Genomic DNA, 25,645 nt, shown 5'->3' with positions numbered 1-25,645 from the left:
CAAGAATAAAATGCCTTTTTATTGGAAGCGAACAAGAGAGAGCGAGAGAAATCAGGTCTGGGGAGGGGGGAGAGCTCCCCAGCACTCCCCCCACTCCCCCCCAAAAAAGGAAGCCCTCCCCCTGCACACTCCAAGTTTTCCTTGGGAGAAGCACCAACAGGAGATCACAGCAGTTCAGAGAGGGGGGGGGATTTATTTACATCCCAAACACGGAGCTTGATCTGCTTTCCTTCCCTTCGTCGCTGCTGCCGCTGCCCCACAACTTGGCGGTGTGGCACCCACTTTTTCTGGGGGGTGGAGACATGGAGATGACCCCCGACGCTCCGAGGAAACACCCCCCCCCCCCACCAGGAGGGAGGAAGAGAGCATCCCTCTGCAGTCCCGTCCGTCCTTCTCCGGCGTTAGTGTGTCCGTCCGTCCGCCTGTCCGGACCTGATTCGATCTGGGGAGGGGGGGGTTGGCTGGGCAGTCCCTTGCTCCGAAGGGAGGCTTTGAGGGGGGGTGGGGGGGACGGCACAGGGGTGGGCCCCGCCACCAGGACCCTCGCACGCGCCCCCCCTCTCCCCACGCCCACCGCTCAGTCGCTGTCCGAGCCAACAGCCGAAGATCCTTTCCGCTTCCGCTTGGTGGGTTTGGGTTTGGCGTCTTCCTCTTCCTGGAGGGGGGGAAAAAGAGGAAGAGGAGGAAAATAAGCCTAGGTGGAAGGAGGGGGGGGTCTCTGTGGGCATTGCAGCCCCCCCTCCCCAAAATCTAAGGTTTACAAGGGGACAGGAAATTGGAAGGGGAGGGAGGAATCTCATATGCTGCTGCCTGTCTACCGATTGTCTTCCTTCCTTCCTTCCTTCCCTTCTCTAATCCTTCCTTCCTTTCCTTCCTTCCTACTTCCCTCCTTCCTTCTCTGTCCCTCGATCTCTTCTCTATTCCTTCCTTCCTTTCCATCTCTTCTCTATTCCTTCCCCTCTATTCCTTCCTTGCCTCCTTCACTTTCCTTATCAACCCTGTTTTCTCCTTCCTTCCCTTCTCTAATCCTTCCTTCCTTTCCTTCCTACCTTTCCTCCTTCTTTCTGTCCCTCCATCTCTTTTCTATTCCTTCCTTCCTTCTTTCCCTTCCCCTCCATTACTTCCTTGCCTCCTTCACTTTCATTATCCACCCTGTTTCCTCCCTCCCTTCCTTCCTTCCTCCCTCCCTTCCTTCCTCCCTTCCATATAAATGCAATAAAATAAACAAACTTTCATTCCTATCCTTCTCTATTCCTTCCTTTCCTCCCTCCCCTCCAGTACTCTCTCTCTCTCTCTCTCTCTCTCTGAAACTGCTCATCCCCCCTCCAAATCTCCCAGACCCCCCCTGCCCTCCCCCCTGTGTGTCCCCCTCCCCCTCTTTCCCGAGACCCTTCCCATTTCCTTCCCCCCCCTTCCCCACCTCTTCTTGGCCATCCCAGGCCCTCCTCCCTGGGCCCTTCCTGCAGGGGGGGGGGCGCTGCTGCCTCCCACTCACCGAGGCGCTGCTGGAGGCCGACTCCTCCTCGTTGTTGGGGGGCTGCTGGGCCGCGTTCTTCCGACTACGGGGACTGGAGAGGGCGGCCTTCCGTCGGCTCTTGGGTAGCTTGCTGGACGAGTCCTCGTACTCCTCGGCCAGGGAGAAGAGGTCGCTGAACCTTTTGGGGCAAGGGGGGGGGAGAGAGAGAGAAAAGGGTCATGGGGGGGGGAGGTGTCTCCCCCAGAGTTTCCTGGCTGGGTCAGCCAGGAATCTATCTCCACCCACCCACCCAAAAAAAAAAAAAACCCCTCCTGTCTTACTCACTTCATTTTGTGGGCTTCGTCACAGCTGCACTGGACGTGCTGCAGAGACTGGAGGATGGGGGGCTGGCTGAAAACTGGAAGGAAAATGGGGGGGGTTGTGAGAAAGGGGGCCTTGGGGAAAGTGGGGGGGGTCATTAGAAAAAAGTGGGGAGCTGTTGGAAGAGGAAGGGGCCGGAGATGAAAACGTTAAGGAGGAACGGTTGCAAGAGTTGGATTTGGCCACTCCGGGGAATAATTTTTTTTTTGGGGGGGGGATGATGGCAGAGGGACAATATTTGGGCGGGGCTGCCCCCAAAGAGGAGGGGGGGTTGGACTAGAAGACCTCCAAGGTCCCTTCCAGCTCTAATCTGATGGGGATCGATGGGAGGTTGTGGGGTTTCCCTGGCTCTTTCCAAGGGGGAGAAAAAAGGGTAGGATTGCAGAAACACCCCCCCTTCTGAGACAGCATCGGCACCCCCCAACCCCAAGGCCTATGTGCCACTCCCACCCACCCCCGGCCTCGACCTACAGCTCTGCTTGGTGTTGGTCAGATTCAGGCGGAGGTTATCCAGATGTTCCAGGATCTGCTCCAGAGTCAGCTGGGCCAGTTTGCTGCTGGAGCTGCGGAGGCTGAGAGCAGAGGGAGAGGGGAGGGGGGGGGTTAGGGGCACCAGGGAAGCGCCCCCTCCTCTCCCCACCGTCTTTTCAAAGTGACCCCCGCCAGGGGCAAACCCCCAGCCCTCCTTCTTTGCCTCCCTCCCTCTCTTTCCTGGCTTTGGCTCTTGTTTAGAGAGAGAGAGGGGGGGGTGTGATTTTAGGAAAGAAAGAGAAAAGGAATAAAAAGAAGGAGAAGTTTGGGGAGGGGGGGGAGAAAAGTAAGGGAACAAAATAAGTGAAAAAGGGGCAAAAGAATGATTAGATAATGAGGGGGGAATGATAGATATAGAGAGATGATAGATAACAGAGAAGAAAGGAAAAAAGAAGAGAAAGAAAGAAAGAAAGAAAGAAAGAAAGAAAGAAAGAAAGAAAGAAAGAGAAGAGGGAAGGAGAGAAGGAAGGGGAGGGGGAGGAAAAGGAAAAGGGAGGAAGTTATAAAAGTGCTTCTAATAGAAAGTAAATGACCATACTAGAAAGAACGAGAGAATGGAGGAAAAGGCAATTTTCCCCACACTGGAAAATAAACATTTACCACTAGATGTCCCTGCTGCTCTTTAACGTTTTTAAATCTTTTAACAACTAAAAAAAGTGCCAGATTCTAAGTTTAAAATTGTATTGATAGATATAGAGATATGTAGATGAGAGAGAGAGAAATTATAAATGCCAGTTTAACATTTTATTGAGTAAGAGAGAGATGATGTATGATAGGTAGATGATAATAGGTAGACAGACGATATAGAAATATCTAGATAGATAGATTGAGTGATTGAGTGATAAGATGATAGAGAAATATAGATAGCTATAGATATAGAGATAGATAGATAGAAAGATAGATAGATTAGATAGAGATAGATGATAGATAAATAAATATAGAAAGATAGATAGAGATTAGATAGAGATAGGATATAGATAGATATATAGATACATAGAATAGAATAGATAGATATACACATATGAGATGGATAAGAGATTAGATAGATGAGATAGTTAGATAGATAGGAATTAGTGAGATATAGATATAAATACATAGATAGATGATAGATAGATAGATAGATAGATAGATAGATAGATAGATAGATAGATAGACAGATAGATAGATAGATGATGATAGATAAAATATAGTGATAGATATAGATATAAATAGACAGATAGATAGATAGATAAGATATAGTGATAGCTAGAGATAGATAGATGATAGATAGATAGATAGATAGATAGATAGATAGATAGATAGATAGTGATATATAGATATAAATACATAGATAGATAAGATACAGAGTGATAGATATAGATATAGGTAAATACATAGAGATAGACAGATAAAGATATAGTAAAATAGATAGATATAGATAAATAGATAATAGATAAGATAGTGATATAGATAGATATAAATAGATAGATAGATAGATAGATAGATAGATAGATAGATAGATAGATAAGATATAGAGTGATAGCTAGAGATAGAGATAGATAGAAGATAGCTAGATAGATAAGATAGAGTGATAGATGTAGATATAAATACATAGAGATGATAGATAGACAGACAGATAGATAGATAGATAGATAGATAGATAGATAGATAGATGATAGATAGATATAGATAGATAAATAGATAGATGATAGATACATAGATAAGATATAGAGTGATAGATGTAGATATAGATACATAGAGATGATAGATAAATAGATGATAGATAGATAAGATATAGTGATAGGTATAGATATAAATACAGAGAGATAGACAGATAGAGGCAGATAGATAGAAAATGTCTTCAGACAATGCTCTTTCTCTTTATACATAGACAGAGAGAGGAAGAGGAAGAGGGAGAGAGATCTGGTGAGAGGTAAGAGAGAGAGAGATGTAATCGAGAGAGAGAAGAAGAGATCCCACCTCTGGCGCTTGCGGGGGAGGCTGTTGTTCTTGATCAGGAGGGACTTGATGTGCTCGATGAGGTGGTTTTCGTGCTTGATGCACCAGTGCCGGAGGATGCTGGTGGTGAACTGGTCGTCCGGGTGACACGGCCGGCTCAGCACCATTTTCACCATCTCTTCCGTCGGCCTGCGGCAAAGCACACAGCTTCAGTGACAGTGCCCAGACAGCCCCCCCCACAAGGACACAAGTAAAGGGGGGGAGAGGGGGAAAAAAAACCTTTGGCCATTTGGACTTCAACTCCCAGAATCCCCCTCCCAGCCAACCTGGAGGATTCTGGGAGTTGAAGTCCAAACCTTTTCAACTAACCATGGTTAGTTTTTATCAAATAATCCCGGGTTTAAATCTACCCCCCTCTCCCCCTCTTGAGCTACGACTTCCCCCACTCTGTCTGCCCCCCAGGTAGTCCTCGACTTATGACTGCAAAAAAATGTCCGCCGCTAAGCGAGACATCTGTCAAGTGACTTTTGTCCCCTTCTACGGCCTTTCTGGTCAGCCGTTAAGCGAACCGACACAGTTGTGAAGTGAGTCACACAGTGGTAAAGCGAATAAGGCTTCCCCAATGACTTCGCTCATCGTAAGTTCGTAAAGAGGACCACGCGACACTACAATCCATCATAAATACGAGTTGCTGAGCGGCAACTGAATTCTGATCACCGGGGAGGCTAAAAAAGGTTGTAAGTGTGAGAAACGGTCATAAACCCCCTTTTGGGGAGACGGTGTCACTTCAAAAACGGTCACTAAGTGAATTGTCATAAGCCGAGCATCAATTTAAGACGAGAAAAAAGTCTCAATTCCGGGTGCAAAAAATGGGATTCTTCGCTGCTCTTTCTCTCCGGCTGCGGGAAGAATTGAACGGGCCAGGAGTTCGAAATACGTACTTTTCCCTCCGCAGTTGCAAAAGGAGGCAGGAGAGAGCCTCGGGATGCTCTGTAAAGAAGAGAAAAAGCAGTTTTGTTTTTATTTAGGAAAAAAGCCATTTAAGAAAACAATAAGAGAGGAAGGGGAAGTAGAGAAGAGAAGGATGACGGAGGGAAGAAAGGAGGAGAAGGAGGAGAGAGGGAGATGAAAGTGATGGATAAATGTGTCGTACGGAGAGCAGAAGAGCCAATCATTTGTTTTTTGGGGGGGGAGTTGATGGCAAGATGAATGGATGTAAACATTTAATAATACAATACGGTGCTGGCTGTGTAATAAGGATACGCGGAGTTGTATGCTACGAAAATGGGAAAAATTAAAAATAAAAACTTTATATATTAAAAATAATAATAATAATAATAATAATAATCCAAGCACAGCCCCTAATCTAGGCCAAGTCAGAGCTGGGAAAATATTTTATTTTTACTTTTTATAGGTCGCGTTTTTATTTATTTATATACGGATTTCAAATACGGGGCATACCATTTCACAGGAAGGGGGGGGGAAAGTAACATATATACGGATAGTAATAACGATAAAGTAACAGAATGATTCCAAGCACGTTTATAATTACGCTGGTTTATTTATGATCCTATTAATTATATTATCATAGAATTATAAACAACCATCTTTCTCTCTCTCTCCTCTCTCTCTCTCTCTCTGTATCTGTCTGTCCCAATTCCCCAAAATTGGATCCAAATTCATTCCAGACAGGTCCGTCGCAACCCCGAACACTCATTAAGCGACTCCCACCCCGTCATAAGTCGAGACCTCCTTGCATTTCTCTCCAGGGAGAGCTTTCGAAAAACCAACACAAAGCTTTGTGTAGGTTAAGGATCTCGCTGTTTCCACATACACACACCCTCTTTGCTGGGCCGGAGATGGGTATCCGGCGGGCACCCTTTAAGGGAGCTCACCTTTGTACTTGAGGTGCTGAAGGATGGGGATGATGGTCTCCAGGGCAATGTTGTGTGCCAGGAAAAGCTGCCAGGTGCAATATTGCTCAAAGGTCTCCCACTCCAAGCTCTGGACTGGAGGGGTGGGGTGGGGGGAACGACACAAAAAAAAAAAGCTGAAAGGAAGCCAAGTTGATAAAAGACACAATTCAACACAAAACACCACAATAACACACACACACACCTGCTGACCCAGAAGGCAAGAATAATTAAGACAAAAAGGGGCGACTCAGAAGTAAGGCTTGAAGATGATTGGCCCCTCCCTTAAGACACAAAAGAGGAGCAAACGGGACGTGAGCCGTTGCGGGAAGCAATTTAGTTCATCTAGTCGGTTCAAGCTCTGAGACTTTGTGTTTGACTCTGTGCTAACCTTGCAAAACTAACTTGCAACTCGGTCTCCGGCAGCGTTTCAAGGGAGATCAAGGCGGGCGCTTTATCAACATTCCCCTGAAAGACTGCGGCAACTTGAGCAGACGTCTGTCCGACTCTTCGCAGATTATTTGTGAATCGTGAATTCACAGCCGTTTAAATAAAAGAGGGGTTTTGGGGGGGACGGGGACTAAGATTGCGTGATTTATGCTTTTTAAGGATGCCTAGGTCAGAACGGGCCAAGGAGCGACTGCTGAGGATTCTGGGAGTTGAAGTCCAAATGGGCGACCTCCTCCTCAGCCTGCCCTTCCTTGGCCGACATCGCTCCCGCCGGCCACTCGGGGGGGAAAAAAGCCAATGCCCTTCCGGATCTCCCTCCTGATTGACTCACTCAGAATATTAAGGACCGAATCTTTCCGGAACATCACCAAATTCCCCATCATGACGTGACACACCAGTTCCTGGAGCTGTGAAAGAAACAGAAAGGGGGGAGGGGAGGGGAATGCATCAGGGGAGACCAATGAAGCCAAGCAAGGATGGGTTTTGTGGTCTTCCCCCCTGCCCAGTTTGGGGTGAAGGTCTCCTCTTTGGGGGGAGGGAGGGGCCTCTCTCTTCTCTTCCGGTGGTGGGCCTTACCTGCGCTGAATCGATGACGGCGACAATCATGTTTAACAGCTCCCCGCTTCGGAGGGTCTCGTCGGGGAACTTGGGAGGGAAGAGAAGGGAGAATGAGAGCGGAGACCACCAAGGTCGGGGAGGAGGGGGGGGTTGAAGCAGCCGAGAAGCCATGGGTCAGAAATAAACCTTCCCTTGTAGAAAATGTCTGTATTTGGGGGAGGGAGGGAGGAAGGGAGGGGGGGGCAGGGTGTGGTTCTTCCCTGATTTTGGAGACAAAAGGTTTATTTTGTTAGGAGGAGGAGGAAGAGGAGGAAATGAAGGAGGAAGGCAAAAATGGAGGAGGGGGAAGAAGATGGCCAGGGAACGCAAAAGGAGGGAGGGAGGGAAGGAAGGATGGATTAGAGGAGGGAGGGGATTAGGGGGATTAGGAGGAAAGGAAGGGAGGGAGGAAGGGAGATTGTATTAGGGAAGAGGGGGAAGGAAGGGAGGAAGGAAGGAAGGATGAATGGAAGGAAGGATTACAGGAGTGAGCAATTAGGGGGATTAGGAGGGAAGGAAGGAAGTAGAGGAGAAGGGAAACAAAAGGAGGCAGGGAGAGAGGGAAGGAAGGGAAGGAAGAGGTAAAGAGGGGAAGAGAAAGAGAAAGAAAAAGGGAAGGAAGGGAAGGGGAAGGATGAAAGGCAGGAGGAGGAGAAGGAAGGAAGGAAGGAAGAAAGAAAGAAAAAGAAAGACGAAAGAAAGAAAGACAGACAGACAGACAGAAAGAAAGAAAGAAAGACCCCCACCAAACAGCCTTCCCCTGCCTCCCTTCCAAAGCAGAGGGCGGGGGGTGTCTCTCGCGCCCTCCCCGGAGTGTCCATGTGTCCGTGTGTCTCCGTGTCCCCTCACCTCCGTGTAGATGGAGGGCGTGAGGTAGCAGAGGAGCCGGATGTCGTCCTCCTGACAGGCCTTCATGTCCATCATCAGGCAGGTGTGAAGGTCGCCTAGCTGAGTCGCCTGAGCGAAGGACTCGTACAGGTTCATCTTCCCAGCGGCCGCTTTGCTAAAGAAGGGGCGGGGGGGAGGGGAGTTCGACCCGGGGGACATTCGAGGGGGCTCTCTCGGACCCCCTCGCTCTCCCTCGCTCCGGAGGGTGGGGGTCCCCCCACTCCCCCCGCCCGTAGAGCCCCCCCCCCAATACCTGGCTTTTAAGTAGTAGAGCAGGTGATAGCCGATCTTGGGCTGCTTCTGGTAGAGTTCTGAGAGGACGTCCAGCAGGACAGAGAAGCTGCTGTTGTCTTCCTGCATCTGGCAGAGGTTCCTGAAAAGGGGGGGGGGAGGGGGGGAGGTAAGCGGCGGGCGCGGGGTCTCTCACACCCGCGTGCAAACCCTGGTGTCCTCCCGCAAGGTTGAGACACAGAAGGAAGGAAGGACAGGAGGAGCAGGAGGGAGAGATTGCTTCGGGGTAGTGGTTTAAGGTGCTGGCCGAGAAACCAGGAGACGGGGAGTTCTAGTCCCGCCTTAGGCACGAAAGCTGGCTGGGGGACTCTGGGCCAATCAACGGGAGACAGGGAGTTCTAGTCCCGCGTTAGGCATGAAAGTCAACTGGGTGACTTTGAGTCAATCACCAGGCGACTGGGAGTTCTAGTCCCACCTTAGGCACGAAAGCCAGCTGGGTGACTCTGGGGCCAATTTCTAGGAGACTGGGAGTTCTAGACCTGCCTTAGGCATGGAAGTCAGCTGGGTGACTTTGGGCCAATCACCAGGAGACTGGGAGTTCTAGTCCCACCTGCCCCATGAAAGTCAGCTGAGTGATTTCGGGCCAATCACCAGGAGATTGGGAGTTCTAATCCTGCATTGGACACAAAAACCAGGTGGCTGACTCTGGGCCATTCACCAGGAGACTGGGAGTTCTAGTCCTGCATTAGGCACGAAAGCCAGCTGGGTGACTCTGGACCAGTCCTTCTCCCTCAGCCCACCTCACAGGGTTATTGTCATTGTGGTAGAAAATAGGAGGAGGAAGGCAGGTTTGGATCTGTTCACCACCTTGAGTTACTTATAAAGTACAGGATAAAAATCTAATAAAGGAATGAACGGAAGGAGACTTACCTAAATATTAAGTAAAGCGGCTTCCCGACGGATTCTTCCAGAGATCTGTGCGAAAATATTAAAAAAAAAGAGATCTGTGTGGTTTTTGGAAAGTAAACAAACCAGGATTCCTCCTGGCTTATTCTCACAAAAATCAAGAGCACGAGTGGCAAGACGGAGGATCGACTATCTTGTAGATGCGGCGGCAAGACAGAGGATCGACTATCCCGCACAAACAGATAGACAGGGGATCGACTATCCTGCACGAGTGGCAAGACAGGGGATCGACTATCCTGTACATGCAACAAGACAGAGGATCAACTATCCTGTACATGCGGCAAGACAGGGGATCGACTATCCCACACAAGCAAATAGACGGAGGATCGACTACCCCGTTTCCCCGGCGCTTACTCTTCCGTGATTTCTTCGGGCAAAACCTCCCCGCGGAAATGAGCTTTGAACAGCTCCTGTAAGCAGGACGCCAGGACCGAGAGCTGCTCCTGATCAAAATCCTCCTGGAGAAAAGAGTGTGTGACACCGACAGTGAGCGTGCAAAGAGATTCAAGAATCCGGGATGGGAGGGAAGAACAGCGCCGCATAATTGGGAAACGCACCCCAAAAGGAACATCCTAGGCCACAAAGTGACGGAGGTTGACTTCGAGGTCGGCTTGCGGCGTGTTTCTCGAAGGCCGGGGCTGATGCAGGGGCCTCTGGCCTCAAAATTCACACACACACAAACACACACACACACACACACACAGCGTGCAAATCCAGAAACCAGCTGTTACCTCCAAAACTTGATCCACGATTTCCTGCATGGCTTCACACTGTGCCTCAGTATCGCTGCAGCCCGATGGGAAGGGGGGGAAAAGAAGGAAATTCAAGTTAAAGAGAGGAAAAGACGTAGGTTGTGTGGCTGTGTGTGTGTGTGTGTGTGTGTGTGTGTGTGTGTAAGAGAGAGAACGAGAGAGGGACTTATATGTAAGATAGGAAAAAAGCAGTTATCATAAGTTTTCTTAACTAGGGAAGATTACACCCAGCAGCTCGGCAATCCAAGGGCCAGCCATAGCAGGAATCCTGGTTTCCAAGGCAGAAATCCTGATTTCACTGCAGGAATCCTGATTTCACTGCAGGAATCCTGGTTCCCATGGCAGAAATCCTGATTTCACTCCAGGGATCCTGATTTCACTGCAGGAATCCTGATTTCACTGCAGGAATCCTGGTTCCCATGGCAGAAATCCTGATTTCACTCCAGGGATCCTGATTTCACTGCAGGAATCCGGATTTCACTGCAGAAATCCTGGCTTCCATGGCAGAAATCCGGATTTCCACGGCAGGAATCCGGATTTCACTGCAGAAATCCTGGCTTCCATGGCAGAAATCCGGATTTCCACGGCAGGAATCCTGGTTTCCACAGCAGGAATCCTGGTTGAATCAAGCTTTCCCTGCCTCCTCCCTTCCCCAAACTCTCATCCTGCAGAGCCTTTGCAAAAAAAAAAAAGTCTATTAAATTAAACTGCTCTTAGTCATGACAGGCTTAATTAATGGAGGCGCTGGGTCAAAAGGCCCCCGTCCACCCACCCCTCTCCAAAAACAGGGAAAATTGCAAAAACCCAGTTGTGCATGGCTGAATTCCAGAGAGGGGGGGGGGGAATGTTGACGTTTGCAAAGAATTGTGTGTAGGGGGGGGAAACCACAGACCCCCTTGCGACGCCCCCATTACACCCCTTCCAGGGTGGCCGCGAAATCCATAGGGATCCCCCCCCCCAAGAAAAAAACAAGGGTGTGTAAAAGGAATGTCAGCCTTGGCCCAATGCTGGCTGGGCTGTAAATCCAGTTGTTAAAAGGACACCAGTTGTGTGTTTCTGGAATAACAACTCCCACCTTGTGCTGACTTGGCTCAGAGCTCTGTTGTGGAGTGTGGTTATTTGTCGTCGTTCCTCCCCCCCCCCCTTTCCCTGTTGCAAAATGTTTTGCAACACCCACACAACCCACGGAGTATCTCCCGGGAGGCCTCGCCCAGTGCGGTTGCAAGCACAAAGGCTAACGGTTGGGGAAGAGAAGAACGGAGAGTAAGCGAAGGAAGGACGGAGAGTGGGAAGGGACCTCGGAGGTCCTCTAGCCCAGCCCCTCCCCCCTGCTCAAACGGGAGGTCCTGGACCGTTTCAGACAACAGGAGGGGGAGAGGGGGAAGGGATACGCACCTCCCCTTCTGCAAGAGCAGGATTTTGTCTTTGAGGGACTCGTCCAGCTGCTCCAGGAAGGGGGTGATGTCCACCACCGTCTCTTTGATGGGGTGGAAGCGGAATTCCCTCTTCTTCCCTGCGAGGAGACCGGGGGGGAGGGGGGGAGAGGGGGAAGAGAGGTCTCTGCTCAAGCAAACCGGCTTTGGCTGACAAACCATGATTTGCAAAAGATCCTTCCTGCCCTGAGGGATGGATTGATTCTTTCTTTCTCTTTGTTTTCTCTCCCTCTCCCTTCTTTTCATCTTATCTATCTATCCATCCATCTATCCATTCATCCATCCATTTATCCATTCATCCATTTATCTATCTATCCATTTATCTATCTACCCATCTATCTATCCATCCATCCTTCTATCCATTCATCTATCCCATCCATTTATCCATTTATCTATCTATCCATTTATCTATCTACCCATCCATCCATCCATTTATCTACCCATCGATCCATTTATCCATCTATCTACCCAGCCATTTATCTAGCTACCCATCTATCTATCATCTACCCATCCATCCATCCATCCATCCATCCATTTATCCATCTATCTACCCCTCTATCCATCCATCCATTCATCCATCTATCCATTCATCCATTTTTCTATCTATCTATTTATCTATCTACCCATCTATCTACTCATCCATCCATCCATCCATCCATCCATCCATCCATCCATCCATCCATCCATCCATCCATCCATCTATCTATCTATCTATCTATCTATCTATCTACCCATCCATTTATCTAGCTACCCATCTATCATCTATCCATCTATCTATCTATCTATCTATCTATCTATCTATCTATCTATCTACCCATCCATTTATCTAGCTACCCATCTATCATCTATCCATCCATCTATCCATTTATCTATCTATCTATCCACCCATCCATTTATCTATCTACTCATCTGTCTATCCATCCATCCTCCATCTATCACCTATCCATCCATCCATTTATCCATCTATCTACCTGTCTATCTCTCCACCCATCTATCTTACGTCTATCTATCTTACCTCTCTCTCTTCTCTCTCATTTCTATCATTATTGTCTCTATCTATCTCTATCTGTCTTATCTCTCTCTCTCTCTCTCTCTCTCTCTCTCACACACACACACACACACACACACACACACACACAAACACCCATGATCCGCTGGGCAGCTGGGGAAAACCAGTCCACCCACATCTGCCCCACCTTTGCTGTTGACGTCTTCCTCGTCGTCGCTGAAGGCGGCTTCGGCGTGGTCGTAGCAGCCGTCATCTCGGTCGGACATGTGATTGTCCATCTCTGTGGCCGTCGGTTCCTCGACTTTGACTAGTGGGGAGGGGGGGGAGGGACAGGACAGAGGCAGAGGGGCCGAAGAGAAGCAGTTCAGGTCCAGCAGTTCCCATGATCCCCTAGAGCTGTGATGGTCAGCCCCAAACTGACAGTCCAGACTCGGAGAAGAGAGGCTGGAAGGCAGCAAAGAGCAGCCAAGTTTCCCAGCAAGGGAGACCTCCTCCACCTCCTTCCCTGCCAGGAGGAGCTACACGGGCACCGTAAAGCCTTAGTAAAGGCCACACACTGGAATCCTGCATCCAGTTTTGGTCCCCCGATTACAAAAAAGAGATTGAGACTTTGGGGGAAAAGTCTGCCCAGAAGAGCAACGAAGATGCTGAAAGGCCTGGAGACTAAAACACAGGAAGAACCGTTGCAGGCTTGGGGTTTGGCTAATCTAGAGAGAAGGAGGACTAGTGGGGGGACATGGTAGCATCTTCCAGTAGTTGAGGGGTTGCCCCAGAGAAGAGAGGGAATGGGGTCAACTTATTCTCCAAAGCGCCAGAAGGCAGGGCAAGAAACAACGGATGGAAACTAATCCAGGAGAGAAGCCAACCTGGAACGAAGGAGAAACTTCCTGACAGTTTGAGGACAATTCACCAGGGGAACAGCTTGACACTAGAAGTCCCCGGAGGCCTTTTAAGGGGACAGCCATTGGTTTGGAACAGACTTAGGCTTAGCATAACGAATTTATCCAGAATGGTCTATACAATGGACTCCTGGCTGAGCAGGGGGTTGGACTAGAAGACCTCCAAGGTCCCTTCCAGCCTTATTCGGATTGATTTAGGCCTCTTTTTTTAAAAAAAAAGAAAAAAGGAAGATCCCCGAAATATCTCCTGCATCTGGACGGCGATGGGACACACACACACGCACCGGTCCCTTCCTACCTTCGACCGGAGGGGAAGGAGATGTGCAGAATTCTGGAAACTTCTCCCGGAGCATAGCGCGGAGTTCCCGGTCCAGCTTTGGGTTATCGAAGAGAGGAGCCAGGTGTCTGTGGGGGGAGGGGGGGGAGAGGGGCAAGGAAGGGGACAGGACAAGTGAGGGTTGGGTGGGGAACGCCGACCCGTACATCTCGAAAATCCGAAAATATTTTCAAAGCCACCCCAAAAGGTTGACTCTCGACGGTCGAAGTTTGCCACAGAGCCAGGAGATCTGACTCCTCTTGGACTCCACTTCCCATCCTCCCCAGCCAGGGATGGCGAGGAAGGGTGGGGGTGGTTTCTGGGGCAGCTTTAGAGCAGGGGGTCCCCAAACTTTTCGGATCTCAGGGACCATTAAATACGCAATTTTAAACCCCGCGGAACCACTAAGGCGGATTTTTTTTTCAAAGCGGCCGATAATATTTTGCGAAATATATCAAAAAGCGCCAATATTTTCTCCACGGACTACCAACGTTTTCTCGCGGGCCGCCACTTGGTGACGGCTGCTTTAGAGGGCGCCGCTGAGCGAAACCGCTCTCCAAATGGTGTCTTCAGTAGCCGAAGCTGCAATTCTCTATTATTATTACTATTACTACTATTACTACTATTACTACTATTACTACTATTACTACTATTATTATTATTATTATTATTATTATTATTATTATTATTATTATTATTATTATTATTATTATTATTATTGGAAGGTTGTCTTTATTTGGGGAGGCCGAGAAGGGTCTCCACGGATGAGTGTGGGTCTTTCCACCGCCAGGGGGGGAAATTTGCAGCCCTCCCCTCTCCCCGAGGATGGGAAGCCCTCCCCCCCCCACGCCCCAAAACCAAGGGTCTTACGCCAAGACTCGCTTCTCGACGATGTGGGTGAGGGAGTTGAAGACCCCTTGGCGGACGTGAGCCTCCAGAGCGGGATAAAAATTCGGAATGATCTGGAGAGGAGAATAAAGGGGGAGAGGGGCTATAGATGAGGAAGGGGGGAGGGCACAGGCTGCCCAGCAGGGAGCCGTATTACGGGGGACGGGGAGGACTTACCCGACACATGAAGTCCAGCAGAGTCGCTGTGATGGCCGGATGTGGTTTCATCGAATGATACATGACGAAGATGGCGGGCTCTGTGAAAATTCAAGCGACACCCCCGGTCCCCCCCACAAAAAAAAATAATTGTGGGGAATGGAGCAAGACAACCACAACTTTGGACAAGGCCTGTTCGAATCCCCCCAGGCCCACCCCAACCGCTCTCCACTTAACGACCTCCGCGGAGCCCTCGTCCGTCCGTCCCCCAAATCCCCGCGGCTAAACGAGACATTCAGAGGAGCTCCGTCCCGTTGTACGACATTCCCAGGGACACCGTGGTTGAGTCAACCCCTGCGGTGGTTAAGTCAGGCCGTTCAGTGGATCCGGCTTCCCTCCGTTGGGCTGGCTCGCCGGAACGGTCGCAAAAAAGGGGCAAGACGTGACACCCTCCCCCGAACCGTAAATAAATACGAGTCAGCCGCCAAGCGTCCAAATTTGGATCAGGGGACCTCGATGGTCGTTAAGTGTGAGAAACCTGTGGTCGCAAGTTGCTCTTTTTTCCCCCCGACCACAAATGGTCACTAAACGGATCGAGAACTAACTCGTAAACTATGCTGAGGAACCAGAGGTCGGAATAAGGGACGTGAAGGCCAACATTCCATGCATTTCTTTGTCTAAAGTCTCGGACGATCCCCCAATTTTGGAGAAGGGGAGACCCCACCCCCCCAAGTACTAGGGGGGAGGGAGAAAAGATACCCCCCCATACCGATATTCATGATGCTGTCCTTATCAGGGTTGAAGAACAGCCAGTCGTAAAACAGGGCGAGCTTGGCATTGGAAGCGGCCACGTTAGACTGGAAGAGAAGAAAAGGAGGAAGGATTTCCAACTGTTTCCCCAATGCAGAGGAGGCCCCCTGTTGCGCCTCTGTGCGAGTCCTTGTTCTGGCTCCTTTCCGGTCCGTTTTTCACCTGGGTAAGCCCATCCCTGCTCTCACCCTCACTGGAAGTGTAGGGAGCTGAGGGGGCGTTTACCGTGCAGGTGGTGAGTAGCCAGCCGATGATGGCCCAGCGCGGGAGGATGTCGGAGCTGAGCACCTCGTTGGACGGGTGGACCACCCCGCAGATGTAACGGATGAGGTCGCAACGCAAGGACTGGCTATCCGGTGTAGAGAGATATTGGCGCTGGAACCAGTCTTGGTACCGTTTCTGCTGACCCAAACGAACCTGGGGGGGGAGGGGAGAAGGAGGAGGGAGGAGCTGCCTCGAGTCGGAACCTGGCTCAACGCAAGATCCAGGTCCCTCTTGCGGGAAGACGGGTAGTCCTCCACTTATGACCAGACAGATAGATAAGAGAGAGAGACGACAGACAGACACACACAGGCAGACATGTGTATATGTGTATGTTGCATTTGTGCTGATAAATAAATAAAGGGAGACTGGTATAGATCTATTTCAAGCTATTTAGCTCTCATCAGCTAGCCATACCCTTGCTGGGATTCGAACCTGGGCTGTTTTTACATGTTAGGCAGTTGTATTAGCCTCTAAGCCACAAGCTCTCCTCCCTTATCAGCTGAGTGTTACCAACTGCCTAACATGTAAAAACAACCCAGGTTCGAATCCCAGCAAGGGTAGGGCTAGCTGATGAGAGCTAAATAGCTTGAAATAGATCTCGACTGGTCTCCCTTGATTTATTTATCAGCACAAATAAAAATAAAAAATAAGTAGATAGTTGATATAGAGATAGACAGAGATGATAAATAGATAAATAGACATTATATATAGATGATACAGGGAGAGAGAGAGAGAGAGAGAGATGATATTTAAAGATGAAAAATAAGTAGATGATAGACAGACAAGATAATACAGAGGGAAGGATAGGTAGGTAGGTAGGTAGGTAGGTAGGTAGGTAGGTAGGTAGGTAGGTAGGTAGGTAGGTAGGTAGATAGATAGATAGATAGATAGATAGATAGATAGATAGATAGATAGATAGATAGATGATAGATAGATAGATGATAGATAGATAGATAGATAGATAGATGATAGATAGATAGATAGATAGATAGATAGATAGATAGATAGGTATGGATGGGTGGGATGAATGGATAGATGTTAGATAAATAGATAGATATAATGGCAAACAGAGAGAGGATATATATAAATGATAGATGATACAGACAGATATGCTATATAATAGATAGATAGATAGATAGATAGATAGATAGATAGATAGATAGATAGATAGATAGATAGATGAGAGAGAGAGATGTTAGATAGATTTTATATAAAGATGAAAACTAAGTAGATAGACGATAGACAGACAGACAATACAGAGAGGGGACAGACAGACAGAGATGATAAATAGATAAAGAGAGATGATATACATAAACGATACAGATAGAGATATGCTATATAATAGATAGATAGATGGGTCGATTGATGAGAGAGAGAGAGAGAGAGAGAGAGAGATGAAAGATAGATAGGTGAATCTCTGCCAATCAACCCAGGAAAAATAAAATAAAAACCAGATTAAAGTACCCGTGAGGTCATGAAAAGCAGCTTGGTCTCCATATCGGGGGTCAGGCGACAAGCCAGGAATTTCCGGGACGTCCTTGACTGCAGAAGCTGCAACATCCCTGGGGGGAGGAGGGGGGGATTTTAAAAAGGACCCGCCGATCTTAAGACAACCACTAAGGTTATCCCTATCCAACTTCAAAAATTTGCGGAAGAACACAGGCGGTCCTCGACTTACGACCGCAATGCCCCCCAATTTCTGTCGTTAAGCGAGACCTTTCCGGGGGGTGGGGTGGGGTCCCTCCCAACTCTCGTTATTATTATTTTTTACTCTTAATCCTTTTCGACCCCACGGGTCAAGAAATGAGGGAAGGGGGCCGTCGCCAGCTCCGTCGTAAGTTGGGACGGTCGCTAAGCGACGCCAAGCTCGGGAAAGGGCGAGCCGCACCCCGCCGGCTTCACCCACCTGTGAACTGGGGGCTCAGGGCCTGGGGATTATGGATGATGTCCTTCCAAAGATGCTCGAATTCCGGAATCCGGGCAACGCTTTGCAGGAGGCGCACCAGGTCTCGGCCGACCATGAAGCAATCCATAAACTTGGCAGGGGAGGGAGGGAGAGAAATAAAAATCAAAATTCCTCGGGGGGGTGGGTGGGTCAAAGGTCAATGCCTGGCTTGCCCACGTGCCCCTCCCCAAATGCCCTCCCCTCTGCTGGCAGGCCAAGCCTCCCTTTGTAGATCAAAAGCAGCACGCCGAAGGCCGAGGGGTCCTGGGTGCGTCGATAAACAAGACATCAATTCTGAGGTGCCAGTGGGGGGGGAGAGGGGGGGGGAGAGGGTCAAGGCTCTGGGCTTGTTTCGGGCACGGACGCCTGGTCCAGCCCAAATGTCATCCTTGGGGGGTTTTTTTCGCTCTGCGTCGTCCCCCACAAGTGATTGGATGCCCCCCAAATTAGACAGTACAGGAGAGAAATCTCCCAGAATTCCCCAGCCCTTCCTTCCTTCCTTTTCTATTCTTTCATTCCTTCCCTCCATCCTTTTCTATTCTTTCATTCCTTCCCTCCATCCTTTTCTATTCCTTCCTTCCTTCCCCCCATCCTTTTCTATTCTTTCATTCCCTCCATCCTTTCCTATTCCTTCCTTCCCATCCTTCTCTATTCCCTCCTTCCCTCCCTCCCTCCTTTTCTATTCCTTCCTTCCTTCCCATCATTCTCTACTCATTCCTTCCTTCCCTCCCTCCTTTTCTATTCCTTCCTTCCTTCCCATCATTCTCTACTCATTCCTTCCTTCCCTCCATTCTTTTCTATTCCTTCCTTCCTTCCCATCCTTTTCTATTCCTTCCTTCCTTCCCATCCTTCTCTATTCTTTCATTCCTTCCCTCCATCCTTTCCTATTCCTTCCTTCCCATCCTTCTCTATTCCCTCCTTCCCTCCCTCCATCCTTTTCTATTCCTTCCTGCCTTCCCTTCTATTCACGGGAAAGGGGAGAGGGTTTGGGAAGAAGGGGAGGGTCCTCACCCGGTCTCGGAGCAGCCAAACGCAGAAGTCCACCTCCTTCTGGCGGAGGGCTTGCAGGGAGGGGGAGCCATGGTGGTCCACGATGAGGCGGAGGTAGGTGTACACCGACATGGCGATCAGCAAGGCACTTTTCAGCACCCACTCCCTGGGGGGAAGGACCGAGAGGGGGTTGCCCTGATGCCCTCACGAGGCCCCAAACGCCCTCGACGGACAAGGCTGGGGCTTCCTCCGTATTAACTTCCTTCCTTCCCTTCCTTTTCCCTGTACCTCCCTCCCATCCATTCGTATCTATCTCTATTTCCTTCCTTCCTTCCTTCCATCCCTGTTTCTATCATCCATTATGTAAATATATGTCTTTCTGTCTGTCTGTCTGCATCTATCTATCTATCTATCTATCATCTATCTATCTATCTATCTATCTATCTATCATCCATCCATCCTATCTTTTCCTTACTTACATACTTCCCTTCCTTCCTTCCCCTTTACCTCCCATCCATTCATCCCTCTCTCTCTCTATCTTCATCTATCATGTTTTCCTTACATACTTCCACTCTTCCACTTTCTTCCTTTCCTTGTCATTTCCTTCCTCTCCTTTTCCCTGTACCTCCCTCCCTCCCTTCCATCCATTCATATCTCTGTTTCCTTCCTTCCTTCCTTCCTTCCTTCCTTCCTTCCATCCATCCATCCATCTCTGCATATGTATGTATGTGTATGTGTTTATGTATATATATATATGTGTGTGTGTGTGTGTGTGTGTGTTGTATTTGTGCTGATAAATAAATAAAGGGAGACTAGTATAGATCTATTTCAAGCTATTTAGCTCTCATCAGCTAGCCATACCCAGGGGTTGTAACACAAATACATATACATATACATATACATATACACACACACACACACACATATACATACACATATACATATATATATATGTCTGTCCATCTGTCTGTATCTATCTATCTATCTATCTATCATCCATCCATCCTATTTTTTCCTTACTTACATACTTCCCTTCCTTTCTTCCTTCCCTTCCCTTTAGCTCCCGTCCATCCATCCATCTCTCCATCTATCTACCAACCATCCCTCCCTCCCTCCCTCTCTCTCTCTCTCTTCATCTATCATGTTTTCCTTACATACTTCCCTCTTCCCCTTTCTTCCTTTCCTTGTCATTTCCTTCCTTCTCCTTCCTTTCCTTTTCCCTATACCTCCCTCGATATCATATCTGGAAGTTTTTTTTTTTAAATGTCAGGAAATGTCAAGGATTCGGTTAAAAACGGGCAGAAGGAAAGGAAATGTAAAAAAAGTCACAACCGACCACACTTCAAAAGTAAGAATTTTGGCTGGTTTCAAATCTTTTGGCGCCTGGTGGATTTTTGCCAGCGGGTTATTCTGACCTAGGTGAGCGAGCCTACCTCTGTTCCGTCAGTATGTCCAGGATGTTTTCGGCCAGCCAGATGTTTTTAGAGGTGACATCTCCTCCTGCCAGCAGAGGGGGGGAGGGGAGTGAGAAAAAATTGGTCGCTAAACAGACGTTTGTTAAGTCGGGGACTACAGAAACATAAATCAGATGGAGAAGAAAGCAAGGCGAACTGGCAAGGATCAAGTCAGTTTCACCTCTCCTGGACGGCATTTCCGGACAAAACACCCACCTGCGATCTGTTTCATGAACGTCATGCAAATCCCGTCGATGCCCAGAATGCCATTCCTCACCATCTCGCGCAGCAGCCAAACCAGCTAAAGGAAAAGAGAAATCACTCTGGCGTGGGGCTCCCCGGACGGACGGACGGAGCGCCTGGTTAACGGCGCCGTATCGCCGCTCCAGAGGCCTCGGCCGAAACTAAGCACGGAGGTTCCGAAACTAAAACCGCAGTGCGGAAAAAAGGGGAAATTATTTTATTTCAAGTTGGGTTTTGGGGGGGTCACCAAAGGGGGAAATCGTCTCTCGGGACCACGCTAGCGATCCCGAACGCCTGGATTTCCCTTTCCCAATTTCGCGAGGCCCGTTCGCCCTCTCCTTCCTTAACACTGAGCCCGCCTTTCTCACGATTAGCGGCCTGATGTTGGCGGCGATCTCACAAATAGGGACATCCACTCCGAGCTGTTCCCGAGGTCCCCCACCCCCCCAAAAAATCACTTCTGGGCTTAATTTGCACCCAGACACACCCACCCACCCACACTCTAAGGGCACAGAGGAACGCGCAGCCCTGCTCCCCACCTGGGTGCGACTGGTGTCTTGCAGCTTGAGGTATTTCTCCATGAGGATTTGGTTCATCTTGGTCAATGTGTAACTCAACCCATCTCGGCTCACCAGGGCCAGATCTCGGTAACACTGTGGCATGGGGGTGGGGGTGGGGGGTGGGAGAAAAACAGAGAAACGTTGTTGTAGCAGCCGAACGCAAAGTGAGGTCTTTTGAGGGGGCTCCCAAATGGAGAGGATTAGAGGGAAGGGGGATGGATAGGAGGAGAGGAAGAGGAGGGGGAGAGGAGGAGACGGAAAGCAGGAGAAGGAGAAAGAGGAGAGGAAGAGGAGGAGAGGAAGAAGAGGAGGAGGAGGGGGAGAGGGAGAGGAGGAGACGGAAAGCAGGAGAAGGAGAAAGAGGAGAGGAAGAGGAGGAGGAGGAGGGGAGAGGGAGAGGAGGAGATGGAAAGCAGGAGAAGGAGAAAGAGGAGAGGAAGAGGAGGAGAGGAAGAGGAGGAGGAGGAGGGGGAGAGGGAGAGGAGGAGACGGAAAGCAGGAGAAGGAGAAAGAGGAGAGGAAGAGGAGGAGAGGAAGAAGAGGAGGAAGAGGAAAGCAGGAGAAGGAGAAAGATAATAATAATAATAATAATAATAATAATAATAATAATAATAATAATAATAATAATAATAATAATAATAATAATAATAATAATAATAATAATAATAAATTTTATTTCTAGACCGCACCCTTTCCTTGACAGGACTCGGGGCGGTGTACAGTCATGTTAAAACCATATACAAATACATAGACAGAAACGTAAGACGTAGACGTAGACGTAGACGTAGACGGAGGAGGTAAAAAATATAGCAAGAGAAGCAAGAGGAGGAGAGGAAGAGGAGGAGGTGTCATAACTTTGAGCAGTCACTAAATAAATCATTGTGAATCCAGGATTACAGGTTGGTTGACAAAGGGGGAGGGAGAGAAGGAGGGATGGTTGGAGCGACGGAGGGACACATAAGCTTCTTTATATTGGGACATAAACTGACAGATTAACAGCTGTCACTAAGCAAGAAGAGAGGACGGAGAAACCCTCTTACATTGGGACATAAACTGACAGATTAACAGCTGTCACTAAGCGAGAGGACGGAGAAACCCTCTTACATTGGGACATAAACTGACAGATTGACAGCTGTCAATATTCAGGAAGACACAGCCTGAAAATGTGGGGCTGGAAGGCATAGAAATGAGTGACAGCCCATGCTTTGGCTCCAAGGCAACATTAAACAGATGGTTTTCTGCCTGGATGGTCTCCTGGAGTGAGCCGAAGGACAGAAAAGGGAAGCAGAGTATATTCCCACCCATATTTGGGCATACCAGGGGTTGTGACACAATATATATACATACATATACACATACATACACACACAAATAAATAAATAAACAAACAAACAAACCCAGCCGGCCGGCTGGCTGACTTGCAGTCTCCATAAATGCTAATTTGTGTCACTAAATGTCACTCCGTGCCGGAAAAAAAACCCAGGCTGAGCCATCCACCTTCCCTTTCAAGAGGTTAACGAGCTTCTAGAAGCAGCTTTTGATTAAATCCCTACCCTGCAGAGTCCCGGTCGCCACCCGGAAAGCATCGAGCCTCAGCCTCCGGAAATGTTAAAAGCCCGGCTTCAAATTCTAAACAGGCTCAGCAGGGCAAGGGGCTCGTCCCTTTGAACCGCGGAAGGTTCCAGCGGGTTTTTTTTAAACCGCTGGAAGAAGGCGGAAAATGATTGGGGGGGGGGAGGCGGCAGAGGATGGACAGATAAGGAGAAGGGGAGGGAGGAGAAGCCCTATGCCCCACTCCAGACTTGCAATCCTTCCAAAGGAGGAAAGGAGAAACGGGTGTTAATCCTAGACAAATTTTCAATGTTCCCCAAAGGAGGAAGGGAGAAACGGGTGTTAGTCCTAGACAAAACCAGAACAAAAACTCTTACCTTCTGGGCTTGAGCGGGCTCGGTCAGGATCATGGTGAAAAGACCCAGGCAGACTTCCTCATGCTGGGGGGCTCCTTTGCACACCTGGAGGAGCAAAATAGGAAGGTCACACCAGTTGCCAAGGGGGGGTGGGGGTTAGAGGGGGAGGGAAGGAGGAAAAGGACACAGAAAACTCTCTCCCCCCCCACCGGTTTCCTTTCTACATCGGGCGGAAATCCTGAGAAGCTCCAGAGAAGGCCCAGGTAGGCGGAAGGCGATCCAAAGCGAAGGGGCTAAAGAAACTCACGTGGGCGTTCAAGGCGTCGTTGGCTTCCCTCTCCGAGAGCCCAGCGGTCAGGGAGGTCACTGTCCCCATGCATCTTTCCAGCTTCTGAAAGGAAAAGAGGAAAATATGGGGCCCTCGGAAGAAGTTGAAGCTGCTGGGTGAGGAGGGTTGGGGAGGAACCTGGGCCAGTCCTGGAGTCTGGGGAAGGCTCGGACGAGGGCTCTGTGTCGGAGGCAGAGAGGGGGCCAGGGCCGTCTTGACAGTTATCAGCTGCCTTCGGAGTCAGACATCAGTGGGGCAGAAGAACAGCTGGAGCCTGTTCCCAGTGTGCGCATGCGCAGAGTTGCCGGACGAAGGGAACAGCTAAAGAACAAGGGTCGACTTGGGAGTAAGGCCACAGGTGGACGATGAAGGGCCCCTCCCAGAGGATATAAAAGAGGAGCGACTGGGGAGTGGAGCTTGCAGGAGACCTAATTGGTTCCTGACTCTCCGAGGCTCCTGGCCACGTTTTGCAGAGATCGGCCTGGCAGCTCTCCAAGCCAGATGAGGTCTGTGACCGTAAATCCTCCCTGGAAAGACTTTGCTGGATGGGAAGGAGCAGAATTAAATTAATAAAAGGGGTTTTTTTTTGTCGGGATGAGGAGTTTGCTTCATGCTCTCGGGAAGCCTCGGTTAGAGCATCTTTCATCGGGGTGAGAAAACCAGCCAAGGATTAAATCAAGAACAACAAACTCAGCAGCAAAGGGGACAATTACGGCACAAAACTCACAACACAAACTATAAGGGGGGAAAGGACACCTTTCGGTAACACAACTCCGGTGTTTTACAGTTCTCTGTCTTGAGCAGTCAGCAGGCCCGTCCGCACCTGGGTGAAAAATGTCCTATAATGTTCTTCCCACCCCCACCCCCACCTTCTTGTGTGTATTCCTGCCTAAGCAGGGGGTTGGACTAGAAGACCTCCAAGGTCCCTTCCAACTCTGTTAGGTCTATTCTATTCTATTCTATTTCTATTCTATTCATTCTGTTCTGTTGTTTCTGTTGGTGTGCATCTCATCCCTGTGTTTAAGAGGAGTTACAGGTACGCTTGTGAGGGTTCGTTTAGCGACCGTTTGAAGTCACGACGGCCCTGGAAAATGTGACTTGTGACCATGTTTCAGTTACGACCCTGTGGCAATTTATATTTGGATGCTTGACCACTGACTCGTATTTACGACGGTTGCAGTGTGTGTGTGTGTGTGTGTGTGTGTGTGTGTGTGTGTGTAGTGGGGGAGAAGAATACCAACCATGGGGAAACCAAGCCCCCAGAGGAGCTCCCTTCTGCCTGGGCTCTCCAAGACTGGGGGAGGCCAGGCAAAAGCCCCTTCCTCTCTTTCCCCACCCCCAAAAGACATACCCACCTCTTCCATTTCATCCTTGGAATCCAGGCTGGTGTAGATCAGGAGTTTCCCTCCTCCTCCTCCTCCTCCTCCTCCTCCTCCTCCTCCTGCAGCCCCCCCAGCTGCAGCCACCGGGACCACTTTGCCCTTCTCCATTTTTGGGGTGGGGGGGTTAGAGGGTGGGCGACCCCCACCTTCCTGCCCCTCAGCAAACCTCCCTCTGCCCTCTCCCCCCAAGGGGGGGGATAGGAAGGGGAGGGGGGCCAAGAAACAGGGGAAACCCCCCCACTCACAGACACACCAGCCTTTTGGGTGGGGGGTGGGGGGATAAAAAGCAGCCCCTGGAGGGGGGGAGGGGTCAGTGCAGAGAAAGGGGACTAGCCTAAACCCCCCTCCCCATATGGACACCCCTTATCTCCCTGTTGGGGAGGGGGGCTTCAGCCTGGGAGGGGGGCAATAGAGAGGGCTCCTAATTTGAGGAGGGGGCTTCAGCCTGGAAGGGGGGCAATTAAGAGGGATCCCTATTTGGGGAGGGGGCTTTAGCCTGGTGGGGGCAATAGAGGGATCCTTATTTGGGGTGGGGGCAATAGAGAAGGCTCCTAATTTGGGGAGGGGGTTTCAGCTATTATGGGGAGGGGGGCTCTATTAGGTTGTGTTGAACCACTGATTTCTTTAAAGGGAGGGGGGGTCTTTCCAGGGTCTGATGGGGCAATGGGAGGGGGGCTGTCCTGCTCCTAAGGGGCGGGGCTTAGGGGCTGGGGGTTCCAGGGGGCGGGGCTTCCGCCCCCAGGGGGCGGGGCTTGAGCGACGAGGCTCGAGGGGAGGCTCTTCGGGGAGGCGCTGCTCCCTTTTTTCGGGGAGGGGGTCGAGAAGACGGGGTGCAGGAGAGTGGGGGGGGCTCTACGCCTGTGGGGGGGCAGGAGGGAGGGGGGAGCGTGCGTCGCCTCGCCCCCCACCCAGCGGCACAAGACCGGAAGTCGGAGCTGGGGGACGAGCGAGTGTGTGA

At 49.7% G+C, this 25,645-nt stretch overlaps 1 protein-coding gene across 1 annotated transcript; it reads right to left on the bottom strand.

The window, feature by feature from the left end:
• Positions 1 to 25,645, bottom strand: INTS3 (integrator complex subunit 3). The gene is made up of 30 exons (XM_081968446.1): positions 24,661 to 25,645; positions 23,285 to 23,368; positions 22,999 to 23,082; positions 21,050 to 21,163; positions 20,484 to 20,568; positions 20,247 to 20,313; positions 18,835 to 18,979; positions 17,785 to 17,914; positions 17,343 to 17,440; positions 15,840 to 16,031; positions 15,574 to 15,661; positions 14,826 to 14,905; positions 14,631 to 14,722; positions 13,743 to 13,849; positions 12,733 to 12,852; positions 11,499 to 11,616; positions 10,083 to 10,137; positions 9,706 to 9,809; positions 9,316 to 9,360; positions 8,408 to 8,527; positions 8,116 to 8,269; positions 7,246 to 7,314; positions 7,001 to 7,076; positions 6,202 to 6,315; positions 5,248 to 5,296; positions 4,328 to 4,495; positions 2,309 to 2,409; positions 1,802 to 1,874; positions 1,496 to 1,655; positions 1 to 655 (listed from the first exon to the last, which is right to left on the bottom strand). The coding sequence occupies exons 1-30, from the start codon at positions 24,793 to 24,795 to the stop codon at positions 578 to 580; spliced, it is 3,105 nt and encodes a 1,034-aa protein (XP_081824572.1). The 5' UTR covers positions 24,796 to 25,645; the 3' UTR covers positions 1 to 577.

The sequence above is a fragment of the Natrix helvetica genome (genome assembly GCF_964273705.1).
Source record: "Natrix helvetica genome assembly, chromosome: 16".
Taxonomy (NCBI): domain Eukaryota; kingdom Metazoa; phylum Chordata; class Lepidosauria; order Squamata; family Natricidae; genus Natrix; species Natrix helvetica.
Note: the sequence above shows the minus strand (reverse complement) of the source record. Positions and strands in the feature narration are given on the sequence as shown.